General features: G+C 38.5%; 1 protein-coding gene across 5 annotated transcripts in view; it reads right to left on the bottom strand.

Moving 5' to 3' along the window:
• LOC127850428 (protein DDI1 homolog 2-like) overlaps nucleotides 1-18383 on the bottom strand; it is a 39900-nt gene that overhangs the window by 5101 nt on the left and 16416 nt on the right. For 2 of the 5 annotated variants that reach the window (XM_052383457.1, XM_052383456.1), the window contains exons 3-7: nucleotides 15640-15766; nucleotides 13050-13177; nucleotides 11043-11171; nucleotides 9802-9905; nucleotides 8293-8461 (exon numbers count right to left, since the gene is read on the bottom strand). In XM_052383457.1, coding sequence (XP_052239417.1) covers nucleotides 8293-8461; nucleotides 9802-9905; nucleotides 11043-11171; nucleotides 13050-13177; nucleotides 15640-15766 — 657 coding nt within the window. Of the gene's footprint in view, nucleotides 1-1656; nucleotides 1721-8292; nucleotides 8462-9801; nucleotides 9906-11042; nucleotides 11172-13049; nucleotides 13178-15639; nucleotides 15767-18383 lie in introns of all 5 variants that reach the window. The other 3 variants (XM_052383458.1, XM_052383459.1, XM_052383460.1) reach the window with 3 other exon arrangements.

The following is an 18383-nucleotide window of genomic DNA, read 5'->3' on the forward strand; positions in this document are numbered from 1 at the left end:
GACCAATCTTCTGACCAAATTTCATGAAGATTGGACAATATTAAATGTGGCCTATAGAGTATTTAACAAGGTTTTACTATAGCCATATAAGGAAAAATGCCCCGCCCTCTAGCGGCCATGTTTTTCAACCAACCGGCATCATTTTCGAACTCGTCCAAGATATTATTGGGATGAATCTTCTGACCAAGTTTCATAAAGATCAGAAAATAAATGTGGCCTCTAGAGTGTTAACAAGATTTTACTATAGCCATATAAAGAAAAATGCCCAGCCCCTTGGCAGCCATATTTTTCAAGCAAAGGTTACCATTTTTTAACTCATCCAAGATATCATTGGGACAAATCTTCTTAGCAAGTTTCATGAAGATCTGAAAAAAAATGTGGCCTCTAGAGTGTTAACAAGGTTTTACTATAGCCATATAAGGAAAAATACCCTGCCCCCTGGCGGCCATGTTTTTCAACCAAATGGCATCATTTTCGAACTCGTCGAAGATATTATTGGGATAAATCTTCTGACCAAGTTTCATGAAGATCTGACAATAAATGTGGCCTCTAGAGTGTTAACAAGGTTTTACTATAGCCATATTAGCAAAATGCCCCGCCCCTTGGAAGCCATGCTTTTCAAGCAAACGTAACCATTTTCGAACTCATCCAAGATATCATTGAGACCAATCTTCTGACCAAATTTGATGAAGATTGGACAATAAATGTGGCTTCTAGAGTGTTAACAAGGCAAATATTGACGCCGCACGACGGACAAAGGGCGATCACAAAAGCTCACCATGAGCACCTTGTGCTCAGGTGAGCTAAAAATAAAATTGTGCTAACAATATAATTATTATCAAGGCCTACAAACAATGTATTTATTATGTGTGAAAAAGATGTGCTTATAGTTGACATTGTGGTTTGTAATTTTTAAACCTCTTCCATTGACATTGTTAAATTCAATACACTTTGTTACTGTCAAGAAAATGACCTGTATAACTTGAGATAACAAGATACAAACTGCAGAAGATATGTGCACAGTGACAATCATCATGCATTTATGCTCTCAGGAAATCATGATTGATTCTGTATAGATCCATATCAAAGGATCATGTTTGGGTCATGCTTTTTTTGTGCAAGTAACTTTACATCATGAATGAATATCAATTAATGAAATCAGTCAATAAAAAAAATGTAAATCCAACCTATCTTCCTTTTTTTTAATTATTAGTTGAAACAAAAGAATTAGGATTAATTCTTTGCCTTAGAATTGTTAGTTCAAGGAAAGTTAATTGAAATATAAACAGAGCATTTTTTAAAAATTAAAATTGCAGGGTCCAGTTCCTCATTGGAACATGCTCTACACTGGTTCACAAATCATTCTGCGAGTGGACAATATCATCAGATTCAGAGGTTACAATAATTTTTTAATGTTTACAAGACCTGACCATACAGGTTCTCTGCTATCTATATATTATGTACACGAAAATGTTATGGATAGACAGATAAACAAAGGGTATCCCAATAGATAAACAGCAAAGGTAGAGAAGGTGAACAGGTATGTCAGTAATGTGACTGTAAAACAACCACTGCTGTAGAACGGTGAGAAAGAAAACATACAAACCGGTGTTTCGAACTGGGGTAAAACCAAATCGGAAGAAATGATATACAAACCAAAATACTTGCAAAACAAACTCTACAAACATGAACTGAGGTGAATTTTACTTCTTGTTGAGGTCTGAAATCCAAATGTTAAACAGAAATGTTAAATAAGTCACATCATGCAAAAATGGGTCTTACGTCACAATAACTCAAGACCAGACTGTGGGAATTCTACCCTGTCCGCTAACTACACCACGAATCCTTGTGTGACTTGACAGCATACAGTGTAGCTCCTGACCAGACATTGCTTATGCGTAGGCTAGTCAGCGTACAGTGTAGTTCCTGACCAGACATTGCAAATGCGTAGGCTAGTCTGCGTACAGTGTAGCTCCTGACCAGACATTGCGTAGGCATAGGCTAGTCAGCGTACAGTGTAGTTCCTGACCAGACATTGCTAATGTGTAGGCTAGTCTGCGTACAGTGTAGCTCCTGACCAGACATTGCTAATGCGTAGGCTAGTCTGTGTACAGTGTAGTTCCTGACCAGACATTGCTAATGCGTAGGCTAGTCTGCGTACAGTGTAGTTCCTGACCAGACATTGCTAATGCGTAGGCTAGTCTGCATACAGTGTAGCTCCTGACCAGACATTGTGTAGGCGTAGGCTAGTCTGCATACAGTGGAGCTCCTGACCAGACATTGCGTAGGCTTAGGCTAGTCTGCATACCGTGTAGCTCCTGACCAGACATTGCGTAGGCTTAGGCTAGTCTGCATACAGTGTAGCTCCTGACAAGACATTGCTAATGCGTAGGCTAGTCTGCATACAGTGTAGTTCCTGACAAGACATTGCTAATGCGTAGGCTAGTCTGCGTACAGTGTAGTTCCTGACAAGACATTGCTAATGCGTAGGCTAGTCTGCGTACAGTGTAGTTCCTGACCAGACATTGCTAATGCATAGGCTTGTCTGCGTACAGTGAAGCTCCTCACCAGACATTGCTAATGCGTAGGCTAGTCTGCATACAGTGTAGTTCCTGACAAGACATTGCTAATGCGTAGGCTAGTCAGCATACAGTGTAGCTCCTGAACAGACATTGCTAATGCGTAGGCTAGTCTGCATACAGTGTAGCTCCTGACCAGACATTGCTAATGCATAGGCTAGTCTGCATACAGTGTAGTTCCTGACAAGACATTGCTAATGCGTAGGCTAGTCTGCGTACAGTGTAGTTCCTGACCAGACATTGCTAATGCGTAGGCTAGTCTGCGTACAGTGTAGTTCCTGACCAGACATTGCTAATGCATAGGCTAGTCTGCGTACAGTGTAGTTCCTGACCAGACATTGCAAATGCGTAGGCTAGTCTGCGTACAGTGTAGTTCCTGACAAGACATTGCTAATGCGTAGGCTAGTCTGCGTACAGTGTAGTTCCTGACCAGACATTGCTAATGCGTAGGCTAGTCTGCGTACAGTGTAGCTCCTGACCAGACATTGCAAATGCGTAGGCTAGTCTGCGTACAGTGTAGCTCCTGACCAGACATTGCTAATGCATAGGCTAGTCTGCGTACAGTGTAGCTCCTGACCAGACATTGCAAATGCGTAGGCTAGTCTGCGTACAGTGTAGTTCCTGACAAGACATTGCTAATGCGTAGGCTAGTCTGCGTACAGTGTAGTTCCTGACCAGACATTGCTAATGCATAGGCTAGTCTGCGTACAGTGTAGCTCCTGACCAGACATTGCTAATGCATAGGCTAGTCTGCGTACAGTGTAGCTCCTGACCAGACATTGCTAATGCATAGGCTAGTCTGCGTACAGTGTAGCTCCTGACAAGACATTGCTAATGCATAGGCTAGTCTGCATACAGTGTAGTTCCTGACCAGACATTGCTAATGCATAGGCTAGTCTGCGTACAGTGTAGCTCCTGACCAGACATTGCTAATGCATAGGCTAGTCTGCGTACAGTCAAGCTCCTGACAAGACATTGCTAATGCATAGGCTAGTCTGCGTACAGTCAAGCTCCTGACAAGACATTGCTAATGCGTAGGCTAGTCTGCGTACAGTGTAGCTCCTGACCAGACATTGCGTAGGCTTAGGCTAGTCTGCATACAGTGTAGCTCCTGACAAGACATTGCTAATGCGTAGGCTAGTCTGCGTACAGTGTAGCTCCTGACCAGACATTGCGTAGGCTTAGGCTAGTCTGCATACAGTGTAGTTCCTGACCAGACATTGCGTAGGCTTAGGCTAGTCTGCATACAGTGTAGCTCCTGACCAGACATTGCAAATGCGTAGGCTAGTCTGCGTACAGTGTAGTTCCTGACCAGACATTGCTAATGCGTAGGCTAGTCTGTGTACAGTGTAGTTCCTGACCAGACATTGCTAATGCGTAGGCTAGTCTGCGTACAGTGTAGCTCCTGACCAGACATTGCTAATGCGTAGGCTAGTCTGCGTACAGTGTAGTTCCTGACCAGACATTGCTAATGTGTAGGCTAGTCTGCGTACAGTGTAGTTCCTGACCAGACATTGCTAATGCGTAGGCTAGTCTGCGTACAGTGTAGTTCCTGACAAGACATTGCTAATGCGTAGGCTAGTCTGTGTACAGTGTAGTTCCTGACCAGACATTGCTAATGCGTAGGCTAGTCTGCGTACAGTGTAGCTCCTGACCAGACATTGCTAATGTATAGGCTAGTCTGTGTACAGTGTAGCTCCTGACCAGACATTGCTAATGCGTAGGCTAGTCTGAGTACAGTGTAGCTTCTGACAAGACATTGCTAATGCGTAGGCTAGTCTGCGTACAGTGGAGCTCCTGACCAGACATTGCTAATGCGTAGGCTAGTCTGTGTACAGTGTAGTTCCTGACCAGACATTGCTAATGCATAGGCTAGTCTGCGTACAGTGAAGCTCCTCACCAGACATTGCTAATGCGTAGGCTAGTCTGCATACAGTGTAGTTCCTGACCAGACATTGCTAATGCGTAGGCTAGTCTGCGTACAGTGTAGTACCTGACAAGACATTTCTAATGCGTAGGCTAGTCTGCGTACAGTGTAGCTTCTGACAAGACATTGCTAATGCGTAGGCTAGTCTGCGTACAGTGTAGCTTCTGACAAGACATTGCTAATGCGTAGGCTAGTCTGGGTACAGTGTAGTTCCTGACCAGACATTACTAATGCGTAGGCTAGTCTGCGTACAGTGTAGTTCCTGACAAGACATTGCTAATGCGTAGGCTAGTCTGTGAACAGTGTAGTTCCTGACCAGACATTGCTAATGCGTAGGCTAGTCTGAGTACAGTGTAGTTCCTGACCAGACATTGCTAATGCGTAGGCTAGTCTGCATACAGTGTAGCTCCTCACCAGACATTGCTAATGCGTAGGCTAGTCTGAAGCTACACTCAGCACATATGGTTTCATACCGATTTGCGCAATGCTGCTCATATGTATGGTTTTTGTACCATTATTTGAATATTAATTTGCCTTTTGCATGCTTACCTCTAAATAAATGACCGCTTAACTGAACTGAATCCAGGATCTATTTATGAACGGCTAATTTGTTTGGTTCTTGGAGTTTAACTTCTTATTGAACGATGGCATACGTATACCCATATTTTAAAATATACTAAAATTTAAAGTTAATTTAAAAAACATAAAGTTGTAAGAAGTAAAGAAAGGCAGAAGCAAAAAACGCCTGCAGGTAACATTAAAAGAAAAAAAATGCACACATTTTTTGTTATTAACAAGAGATGTGTTTGTCAGAAACACAATGCCCCCTACTGCGCCGCATGGAAATAAATTTTTTATTTATCATTTGGCATGTATAGAAATCAAATAGAATTTTGTCCAATCCAACCGGGGGGGGGGGGGGGGGGGGGGGGGGAGGTTCTGGCGGGGTGTGGGGTGGGGAGGTTCTCACAGTCAATTATGACCATGTCAGACATCACTGACAACCAAGGCCTGTGGTTTAAAAGAGATCATAGCCAGAAATGATCATGTATCTATCAGGTATGTAATGAACATCAAATAAATTATAATTATATCATTTAAAAAAAAAAATCAAAATAAAAAATCAAACATTTGGGTTATAAATATTCAAAATAATAAGTCTGTACAGTAAATGTGAAAAGAACTTCAATTCTTGGAAAGGAAATATATAATATGAGAGTTATAATTATATAAATTACTTCCCTTGAAAATATTTGTTGTAACAAATCTCTATTTTTAGTAGCAAATAATTAAAAGCCACTACCGTGACTGTATTTTCACCACTCAAAATGTGCAGCTCCATGAAATACACATGCATGCCAAATATATAAAGTGGCTTTGTTCAATATTGAATAATTTTCTCCCTTTTTAATGCTTATTACTTCCCTTAAATCTGTATTTTTTAACCGTAGACCGTAAAGGATGACCTTGACCTTTTACCACAATGTGTTTGTCAGAAACACAATGCCGCCTACTGCGCCGCTTTGATTTATTTAACAAAAATATATACGTGGGCAGGTCAGATAACTATGTCCATTTAAAGCTTATTACTTCCCTTGACTTTGTTTTTTCGACCCTAGACCTTGAAGGATGATGTAAACCTTGCAATTTTACCACTCAAAATGTGCAGCTCCATGAGATACACATGCATGCCAAATATCAAGGTGCTATCTTCAATATTTAAAAAGTTATGGCCAATGTTAAAGTTTTTTTCGGACGGACAGACACACTGACTGACGGACAGTTCAACTGCTATATGCCACCCTACCGGGGGCATAAAAATGTTGCATTACTAGACAGTTTTAATTATTCAATTAAATTTCTAATGGTTTAAAATATATCTAAAATATGACCATATTTGACAGCCAATTTTTTAACTTAAGAATACAAATTGAATCCAAGATTTAAAAAAAAATGCTAAAAATTTTATCAGGCATGGCATGAAAAGCATTGTTAGCCATGGCAAAAAAATCAGTTTTAAATTAACAGTTTAAAATATACAGCTTTACTTAAGCGATAGAACAGTTGGTGAATAGGGTCAAAGGTTTGGTGGCAACAAAAGTTTAGTCTCATCCTTAGTCATCACATGCCTTTAAACTACCTTATAATTTGAATACTGATAACATATGCAGATATACACTTAGGTTAAGCATACAAAGATAATTATATACAGGGGACAAAAATATTTATAAATTGCACTCGTCCTGCAGGACAAGTGCATTAAAATTTTCACTCGTCCTGCAAACACATGCACTTGTCCTTCAAATATGTGTGAAAGAAAGATTGCAAAGGACTGATATGACTAACAATGTTTCCTATATCACTGCTTAAATGCTGCTTACTTAGTTATTCATGCCAGCTGATCACAGAAGAAATGTTAACTTACTTTATTTATGAGGAACACAAAATAAATAAATGAAGACAAATTTGTTTTTTCCTTTTTCTAATGCTTGCGTGCTTTCCATTTCGGATGGTTGAACATCGCTCCTTCCCCCTTTAAAGAACGCTCGTATGTCAGACATTTTTCAGATGAAATTCAGACTGGTTTAAAACCGTTCTTCGCAGTAAAATAATTCTTTAAAAAAATCAATACTTACAGTGAATAAAGTCAGATGATTCCCTGTCAACATTGACGCGCAAAGTTTACACCAAAAAGCCAATATTTACTCGGGACACAGTCTCGCATAACAACGCGCACCTGCTGTATGAAATTTACAATTACGATTTCCGGTTCATTCGCGTTCTACTTTCGGAATAGATATGCTTTAAGAAATGATTTTATTTAATGAAAAAGAGTCTTACTGGTCAGAAAATACATATTTTAACATCAGTTTTTTTTCACTCGTCCTGTAGGACGAGAGCTTTAGGGAAATTCACTCGTCCTTTCAAGATTTCACTCGTCAATACGAGTGGACGAGTGGAATTTTTGTCCCCTGATATATTTATGTGGCCTTAGCTTATAGTATCAACATTCTTAGACTGAAGACAAGGAATTTTAAGTATTTTTGAAACTGAAATTATGTAAACTAGCATTCTAAAACAATTTTTGATTGAGTTTAACTTGCCATTCTCCTACTGCATTTATCTATTTAAAACAACTAGTCAGCATGTCTAGACTATATATATTTTTTCAATCCAAATGTTTATGTGTAAATGAATACCAAACCCAGAGCTCATCCTGGTAATGACCATTTGACAAATTTAAGTCATGATACACCTTTAAGAGAAGTAAAATCACTAAGAAAAGATCTCAATTACTATATTTTTAAAGATTTTTTTTAACTTCCAATCTTTTATGAACTGTTAATGGTAGAACAATAGAAAAAACATTGATCATACAAGTTCATTTGTTGTTAGCTATAATTTCAATGGTAACGTAAATTCATCATAAAACCTTATATAAGACGCTGATTAATCATTAGACCTTTGATAAGACTCAGATTAATCATATGACCTTATATAAACTCAGATATATCATAATACCTTTACTAAGACTCAGATTAATTATAAGAACTTGTATAAGACTCAGATTTATCATTAGACCTTTGATAAGACTCAGATTTATCATTAGACCTTTAATAAGATTCAGATAAATCAGAAGACCTTTGATAAGACTCAGATTAATCATTAGACCTTAAATAAGGTTTAGATTAATCATAATACCTTTGATAAGGCTCAGATTAATCAAAAGACCTTTGATAAGACAGGGGCCCTGGATACATAATTTATACACGTCAATGCGAGTACCTGCTGCCTCTTTGCCTGAGCTATGCAATGCCTTCTGAAGGTCAGGGTCAGTCTCGTCATCGTTCTGGTTGATACGAGCGTACTGCGGCAGCTGGTTCTCATGCAGGAATGGGGTCTTTGTACCCGTGGTCCCAATTACCAACACATTGGTCTGAAGATCTATGATACACTGCAATGACGGGGGAATTTAACACTAGAAATGCAGACAATTAGAATGCCTGAATAATTTTGGAACTTGGACATGCAAAAATGTAAACTTCAAATTCATGTTTTGTTAGTAACTGGAATTGTTAACAATTAAAAGTGATACACATTTTGTTTAAAACATAATTTGGAATAACAATAATCAAGTAGAAATATATAACACATTGAAATCAAAGAGTTGAGAGTGATACAGTGGTTACTGCATAACAACGTCGATTTACGTTTACAGATGAAATTGCCCTATTATAAGTCTGAAGGTATTTAACATCTCTACACTGACATTGATGACACTGTATTCAATTGCACATGTTGGCATTAATGGCACTTTATTAAGATGCACATGTTAACATTGATGGCACTGTATTACAATTCACATGTTGGAATTGAAGGCACTGTATAAAAATGTACATGTTTGAATTGAAGGCACTGTATTAAAATGCACATGTTGAAATTTATGGCAATGTATTAACATGCAAATGTTGAAATTGATGGCACTGTATTAAAATGCACATGTTGGAATTGATGGCATTGTATTAAAATGCAAATGTTGGAGTTGATGGCACTGTATTAAAATGCACATGATGGAATTTATGGCGCTGTATTAAAAGGCACATGTTGGAGTTGGTGGCACTGTATTAAAATGCACATGTTGGTATTTACAGAACTCTATTAAACATACCTGTTGGCATAAACAGCACTGTATTCAAATGCACATATTGGCATTGATGACACTGTATCACGATGCACATGTTTGCATTTATTGCACAGTATTAAAATGAATTGACAGTACTGTATTAAAATGCACTTATTGCAGATGACATTGGCATAAGATGACACTGCACTTAAACATGTCCAGTCCTAGCAGCTTTATCTACCCTATGTCGTTTCAACATTCCCAGTCCTAGCAGCTTTACCTACTCTATGTCGTTTCAACATGTCCAGTCCTAGCAGCTTTACCTACACTATGTCGTTTCAACATACCCAGTCCTAGCAGCTTTACCTACCCTATGTCGTTTCAACATGCCCAGTCCTAGCAGCTTTATCTACCCTATGTCGTTTCAACATACCCAGTCCTAGCAGCTTTATCTACCCTATGTCGTTTCAACATACCCAGTCCTAGCAGCTTTATCTACCCTATGTCGTTTCAACATACCCAGTCCTAGCAGCTTTATCTACCCTATGTCGTTTCAACATGCCCAGTCCTAGCAGCTTTACCTACCCGATGTTGTTTTAACATACCCAGTCCTAGCAGCTTTACCTACCCTATGTCGTTTCAACATGCCCAGTCCTATCAGCTTTACCTACCCTATGTCGTTTCAACATGTCCAGTCCTAGTAGCATGTCCATGGGCTGGTTCTCCAGTATGGAGAAAGACGACGGCAGGAAATCCTTCTCTATCTGTATGTTTCCTGAGGTTTACATGCAATCATGGTTAAAATGACTTAAATAATTATGTGTTTGGTTAATGAAAATATCCTTAAGTCATATAAGAAAATCATCAGCCAAAACAAAGTATCAGCAATTACAAAAAAAAAATCTTCAATACCATTTACATATCTTCAGATCAATTTATACAAATTAAAATGTTTGCCAAATACTTTTTTCCACAAATTTGTCATAGATCATAAACACAAATGCACTATTGCAATATAATTAATATTGGAGCAAAACTTAATATTGTTCTGCGTACATTTAAAGGGGCATAGCGCCAACATTCCCCCTAAATAAGGTTACAAACTTAAACATATCATATCCCTTTTCCCACATATGCCCCTTTAAAGACCAAATTGACAAACTCATCTGTTTATTTTTTTAATGGTGATTTAACATATGAGTCGTGTTCTGAGAAAAGTGGGCATAATGCATGTGCGTAAAGTGTCGTCCCAGATTAGCCTGTTTAATCTGCACAGGCTAATCAGGGACGACACTTACTACTTTTATGACATTTTTTGTTAAAATGAAGTCTTTTCTTATTAAAAATCCAATTTTGGCTGAAAGTGTTGTCCCTGATTAGCCTGTGCAGATTGCACAGGCTAATCTGGGATGACACTTTATGCACATGCATTATGGCCAGTTTTCTCAGAACACGACTCACATGAGCCTCTTTCTGGGAGGGTTTCATTCATGTGCGTAAATGGTTTCCCCAGATTAGCCCAAGCAGTCTGCACAGGCTTATCAGCAGTCTGCACAGGCTTATCAGCAGTCTGCACAGGCTTATCAGCAGTCTGCACAGGCTTATCAGCAGTCTGCACAGGCTTATCAGCAGTCTGCACAGGCTTATCAGCAGTCTGCACAGGCTTATCAGCAGTCTGCACAGGCTTATCAGCAACAACACTTTCTGCTTTCATCGATTGTTTTGTTAAAAGGGAGACTCTTAAGTTCTTCTAAACAAAAATCCCGTTGAGGCAGAAAGTGCCGCCCCTGATTGGCCTGTGCAGACTGAACAGGCTAATCTGGGTCGGCACTTTCCACACATGAGCTCATTTTTCCCATGTTGAGACACATATAATAATAACATTGGAATGCTTAAGCCAGTGATTTTAAACCTAGATGCACTCTGCCGATGATTTTCTGCGTGCCTACTCCCTTGGCTATGCCTGCCCAGCGCCGGTCCACCAGCCTCATGATGTTGCACCGCTCTGCACAGCTCTGACTCATTATTGTCATCTGTGCACCTACAGGGTAGCATCCAAAATAATCACATGAGAACGAGTTCAAGAATTATGTGCATGAATTTTCCTTATTATGTTCAATTTAAAACATTGTTGCAATTTGTTGTTATTATTAAACAGAGTTTTGTCACAAATGTGACTAAGACCACCACACCATTGTTAAAGCTATGTTCAAGGACACACACCACTGTTTAAGCTGTGTTCAAGGACACACACCACTGTTTAAGCTGTGTTCAAGGACACACACCAATGTTTAAGCTATGTTCAAGGACACACACCACTGTTTAAGCTATGTTCAAGGACACACACCACTGTTTAAGCTATGTTCAAGGACACACACCACTGTTTAAGCTATGTTCAAGGACACACACCACTGTTTAAGCTATGTTCAAGGACAAAAGAAAATTAATGTGAGGAAGTCTGGGAATAATACAAAGTGTTTTACACATGTAAACACTCCATGGTGATGATTTGAAGTCTCAGTGTAATTGCTCGAGAAAGTTTTGACATCTTATGTGGACAAACTGAGGGACTAACCAACATTGTTGGTCAAAGGGCAGGGTACTCCAAATTGAGAACTATTAATAAAATAGGAAATGTTGTGTTTGTTTTATTGGGTTTAGGGCTGTACAGTATTTGATTCCTATCAAGGTGTTCAGTTTAACATCTCACACTTTTTCAGAGCTAGCTGGTTGACCACTACCAACTACACATTCTTACCACTGTAACTGACAAAAGCCATAGGAAGTTTTCTGTCAGCCTCTTAAAAACATATAACGTGTTTACTGGTCTGCATGTATTCTCGCTAGTATGCATTTATTCAACATCTTTTCAACATCAAGCTCATATTATGTGGCAAACTGTATGATAAATAGAGGAAAACAAACTTTTATTGCAAAGGATGGGGACGGGGGGGAAATTGGCCTGAACACACAACCTATCAATAGTTTTCAGACATCAGCTTACCTGAGTCTACAAATGCCTTCATGTCATGGTCATTTACTCTTCAGTCAATGTACAGGCTTACCTGAGTCTACAAATGCCTTCATGTGATGGTCATTTACTCTTCAGTCAATGTACAGGCTTACCTGAGTCTACAAATGCCTTCATGTCATGGTCATTTACTCTGCAGTCAATGTACAGGCTTACCTGAGTGTACAAATGCCTTCATGTCATGGTCATTTACTCTTCAGTCAATGTACAGGCTTACCTGAGTCTACAAATGCCTTCATGTCATGGTCATTTACTCTGCAGTCAATGTACAGGCTTACCTGAGTCTACAAATGCCTTCATGTCATGGTCATTTACTCTGCAGTCAATGTACAGGCTTACCTGAGTCTACAAATGCCTTCATGTCATGGTCATTTACTCTTCAGTCAATGTACAGGCTTACCTGAGTCTATAAATGCCTTCATGTCATGGTCATTTACTTTCTAGTCAATTTACAAGCTTACCTGAGTCTATAAATGCCTTCATGTCATGGTCATTTACTCTGCAGTCAATGTACAGGCTTACCGGAGTCTATAAATGCCTTCATGTCATGGTCATTTACTCTTCAGTCAATTTACAGGCTTACCTGAGTCTATAAATGCCTTCATGTCATGGTCATTTACTCTGCAGTCAATTTACAGGCTTACCTGAGTCTACAAATGCCTTCATGTCATGGTCATTTACTCTGCAGTCAATGTACAGGCTTACCGGAGTCTATAAATGCCTTCATGTCATGGTCATTTACTCTTCAGTCAATTTACAGGCTTACCTGAGTCTATAAATGCCTTCATGTCATGGTCATTTACTCTTCAGTCAATGTACAGGCTTACCTGAGTCTACAAATGCCTTCATGTCATGGTCATTTACTCTGCAGTCAATTTACAGGCTTACCTGAGTCTACAAATGCCTTCACTTCATGGCCGTTTACTCTGCAGTCAATGTACAGCATCACAACCTGAGCAAAACTTTCTGGCACATGTTCTATAGCAGTCTCCATATTGCTTTCTACATTCTTTAATCTGAAATCAGTATAACATGGGCATTCTTCAATCTAAAATAAATAAAACCTGTTCATGCTTCAATCTGACATCAGTCAAACATGGTCATTCTTTAATATGAAATCAGTCAAACATGGTCATTCTTTAATATGAAATCAGTCAAACATGGTCATTCTCCAAACTGACATCAGTCAAACATAGTCATTCTTTAATATGAAATTAGTCAAACAAGGTCATTCTTTAATATGAAATCAGTCGAACATGGTCATTCTTTAATATGAAATCAGTCAAACATGGTCATTCTTTAATATGAAACCTGTCAAACATGGTCATTCTTTAATATGAAATCAGTCAAACATGGTCATTCTTAAATATGAAATTAGTCAAACAAGGTCATTCTTTAATATGAAATCAGCACAAAAGGGCCATGATGGTCCTGAAGCGCACATCTAATTCAAGGTTTACAGAAGTTGAAGACATGACTTGCTCAAATTGTTTTGAACCCTACTATAGAGCTTTTAAAGCATTGGTGAACGTTAAAAATCTTTGAAAATTTGTACTTTTGCGTCTGTGTTTTTTGTTGGAGTCTTTTTTTATATTATTTTTTTTGGGGGGGGGGGGGGGTGTATCGGGGGAAGGGGGGGGGGGGTTTGGAGGTCAAAGCTCCCGTGAATTAGAGATTTGGAAGATAAAAACAACAGTTTTCATAAACAAATATAGAGTGAGAACAATATGATGTGTTCGATGAACACTCATGCCCCTGACAGATACCTAGGCTGTATTGATTCATTTATGAGTAAGTTGTACACCCCCCCCCCCCCCCAAGAAAAAATAAAAGGTCCATGTCAAGGTCAACATGAGTTCAGCAGATTAAGTGTTCTACGTGTGTGATGAATGTAGCAAAGTTCTTTATAAATAGTATTAACGTTAATATTACATTCCATTTGAGTTAACCAAAAATTGAATTAAAAACTTCTATATTGGACCATAATTAAGTAAATGTTAAGAAAGGGTCACGTGATATGATTTTGATAAGTGTGTTCAAAGCATCGATGAAAATATCAAAGCTTTGTAGCAAGCGGTGTTGATGTTCAACGAAACTTGTCATATAGGCATATTCTCATGTACAAATGAACTGAATAACAGACAGTCCAATCAAAACATACCTCTCTGCAATGTCTTCATCAGTGGACATCGGATGCATTACAAATGTGTAAGTCAGAATGGTTATCAATTTAATCATGAGTTCTTATTCTAGGCTGATTTTAGTGTTTATTTGTTCTTTTATCATTTAAAATTTGATGTAAAAAAATCATCATTCAATTAAAGAGACATAATGGACATAAGCTTTATGTACAAATATTAAATTGTAATTTTGAACAGTTAAAAAGACCTGTTATACCTTAATTACCACAAAGTAGTAGCAACAGTTTTTTTTCTTCGAAGTTTCATATTGGTACTGATGATTTTATCATTATTTTTTTCTGAAGCCATACATACTATATTGTTTTCCTGGAGACGCCCAGCCTCAAAATACAAATGCATCATCAGGAAGATCAGGCAATACAAACCACTTGATACATCAATATTTTTCCTTGTCAATATCTGACAACCATTCGAATATTTTTTTAACAAGGGCTGTTTGTAAAACATGCATGCCATTGTGTGAATACGTTTTTTGTCACTGTGACCTTGACCTTTGACCTAGAAATCTGAAATCGATAGGGGTCATCTGCCAGTCATGATAAATGTACCTATGAAGTTTCATGATCCTTGGCCTAATTATTCTTGAGTTATCATCAGGCAACCATTTTATTGTTTCGAGTCACTGTGCCCTTGACCTTTGACCTAGTGACCTGAAAATCAAAAGGGGTCATCTGCCAGTCATTATCAATGTACCTATGAAGTTTCATGATCCTAGGTGTAAGCATTCTTGAGTTGTCATCCGGAAACCATTGTACTATTTGGAGTCACTGTGACCTTGACCTTTGACCAAGTGACCTGAAAATCAAAGGGGTCATCTGCCAGTCATGATCAATGTTCCTATGAAATTTCATGATCCTAGGCGTAAGCATTCTTGAGTTATCATCCGGAAACCATTTAACTGTTTCGAGTTCTTGAACTTGACCTTTGACCTAGTGACCTGAAAATCAATAGGGGTCATCTGTCAGTCATGATCAATCTACCTATCAAGTTTCATGATCCTAGGCCTAAGCGTTTTTGAGTTATCATCCTGAAACAATTTTACTATTTCGAGTCACTGTGACCTTGACCTTTGACCTAGTGACCTGAAAATCAATAAGGGTCATCTGCCAGTAATGATCAATGTACCTACGAAGTTTCATGATCCTAGGCATAAGCGTTCTTGAGTTATCATCCAGAAACCATCTGGTTGACGGACCGACCAACATGTGCAAAACAATATACCCCCTCTTCTTTGAACGGGGACATAATAAACAAAACAAGAGTATACTTGATTGTACCTAATTTCTTCAGCTATCATCCTCTGTGTCTCAGGTGAGAACGGGTCCATGGCCAGTAGCCGGTTTTTCTCCTCCTCCTTCTTGAGTCGCTCATTGCGCTGCTTGGTGTACACCTCCACAAACAGCTCTGAAGGATAAAACACACATACATTACTGTGTACACCTCAAAAAACCGCTCTGAAGGATAATACACACATACAATACTGTGTACACCTCAACAAACCGCTCTGAAGGATAAAACACACTTACCTTACTGTGTACACCTCAACAAACACCTCTGAAGGATAAAACACACATTCCATACTTTGGACACCTCCACAAACCTCTCTGAAGGATAAAACACACATACCATACTGTATACATGTACACCTCCACAAACCACACTGAAGGATAGAACACACATTCCATACTGTGTACACCTAAACAAACCCCTCTGAAGGATAAAACACACATACCATTCTGTGTACATCTCCACAATCCCCTCTGAAGGATAAAAGACACATACCATACTGTATACACCTCCACTAACTACTCGGAAGGATAAAACACACATTCCATACTGTGTTCACCACTACAAACCCCTCTGAAGGATAAAACACACATTCCATACTGTGTACACCTCCATTATCAGCTCTGAAGGATAAAACACACATTCCATACTGTATACACCTCCACAAACCGCTGTGAAGGATAAAACACACATAACATACTGTGGACACTTACATAAACCCATCTGAAAGATAAAACACACATACCATACTGTGTACACCTCCACAAACCTCTCTTAAGGATAAAACACTGACATACCATACTGTGAACACCTCCACAAACCACTCTTAAGGATGAACACACATACCTTACTGTGTACACCTCCACAAACTGCTCTGAAGGATAAAACACACATACCATACTGTGTACACCTCCACAAACCCCTCTTAAGGATAAAACACTGACATACCATACTGTGTACACCTCCACAAACCCCTCTTAAGGATAAAACACACATACCATACTGTGTACACCTCCACAAACCCCTCTTAAGGATAAAACACACATACCATACTGTGTACACCTCCACAAACCCCTCTTAAGGATAAAACACACATACCTTACTGTGTACACCTCCACAAACTGCTCTGAAGAATAAAACACACATACAGTGTTTTTTTTCACTTATAGGGGAATGGTGGCGGGGTCCGTCCAAAGGGGAAAATATGCGTTGTTTTTTAGGAAAAGGGGAAAATTAAAAATTCACTTGTTTATATGTAATGATATTTATTATATTAATACACATGTTTCTATGAATATAATATTCACAGCTGAATGTCTTTCTCTTAAAATTAAAATATATATCAATGATTTTTTTCAACATTAGTTTCAGACAGTTTAGCCTTCTTGCACAGTCTCAGTTTTCTTAGCCATTTTGAGTCTAATTGGGATCTTTTGAGTCGATAAAATGGCAAATTTGAGCATTTTGTATTAATAAAATGGACAAAATTGGAATGATTTTATAAAAAAATATTGACAAAATATAGATACATCAGGCCTTTTCTTGGCCATTCTGGCGGAAAAATGCAATTAATTTGAAAAGTCCACTGATTTGGGAAAAACTATTTAATACAACTCTTTATAATAATTCAAAATAATATAAATTATAGTTATATACATTATAAATTGTTTATGAAATAAATTTGAGATATATTTATCATGATAATGAGACAGTTCTTTCTAAAAAAAAAAAAAAAAAAAAAAAAAAAAAAATTTTTTTTTTTTAAAACTTGTGGAGGGGATTTTTTTTACAAAATGGGGGAAAAATATATACTCTTTTTTTAGGGGAATGGGGCCGAATATCGGCCCCGAAATTGCCATAAAAAACACTGACATATCATACTGTATACACCTCCAGAAACCCCTCTTAATGATAAAACACACATACCTTACTGTGTACACCTCCACAAACTGCTCTGAAGGATAAAACACACATACCATACTGTATACACCTCCACAAACCACTCTGAAGGATAAAACACACATACCATACTGTATACACCTCCACAAACCCCTCTTAAGGATAAAACACACATACCATACTGTATACACCTCCACAAACCCCTCTGAAGGATAAAACACACATACCATACTGTATACACCTCCACAAACCACTCTGAAGGATAAAGCACACATTCCATACTGTATACACCTCCACAAACTCTGAAGGATACAACACACATTCCATACTGTGTACACCTCCACAAACCGCTCTGAAGAATTAAACACACATTCCATACTGTGTACACCACTACAAACCCCTCTGAAGGATAAAACACACATACCATACTGTATACACCACCACAAACCACTCTGAAGGATAAAACACACATACCATACTGTATACACCTCCACAATCCCCTCTGAAGGATAAAACACACATACCATACTGTATACACCTCCACAATCCCCTCTGAAGGATAAAACACACATACCATACTGTATACACCTCCACAAACCACTCTGAAGGATAAAACACACATACCATACTGTATACACCTCCACAATCCCCTCTGAAGGATAAAACACACATACCATACTGTATACACCTCCACAAACCACTCTGAAGGATAAAACACACATACCATACTGTATACACCTCCACAAACCGCTCTGAAGGATAAAACACACATACCATACTGTATACACCTCCACAAACCACTCTGAAGGATAAAACACACATACCATACTGTATA

The sequence above is a fragment of the Dreissena polymorpha genome, chromosome 11, assembly GCF_020536995.1.
Source record: "Dreissena polymorpha isolate Duluth1 chromosome 11, UMN_Dpol_1.0, whole genome shotgun sequence".
In the NCBI taxonomy this organism is placed as follows: Eukaryota; Metazoa; Mollusca; class Bivalvia; order Myida; family Dreissenidae; genus Dreissena; species Dreissena polymorpha.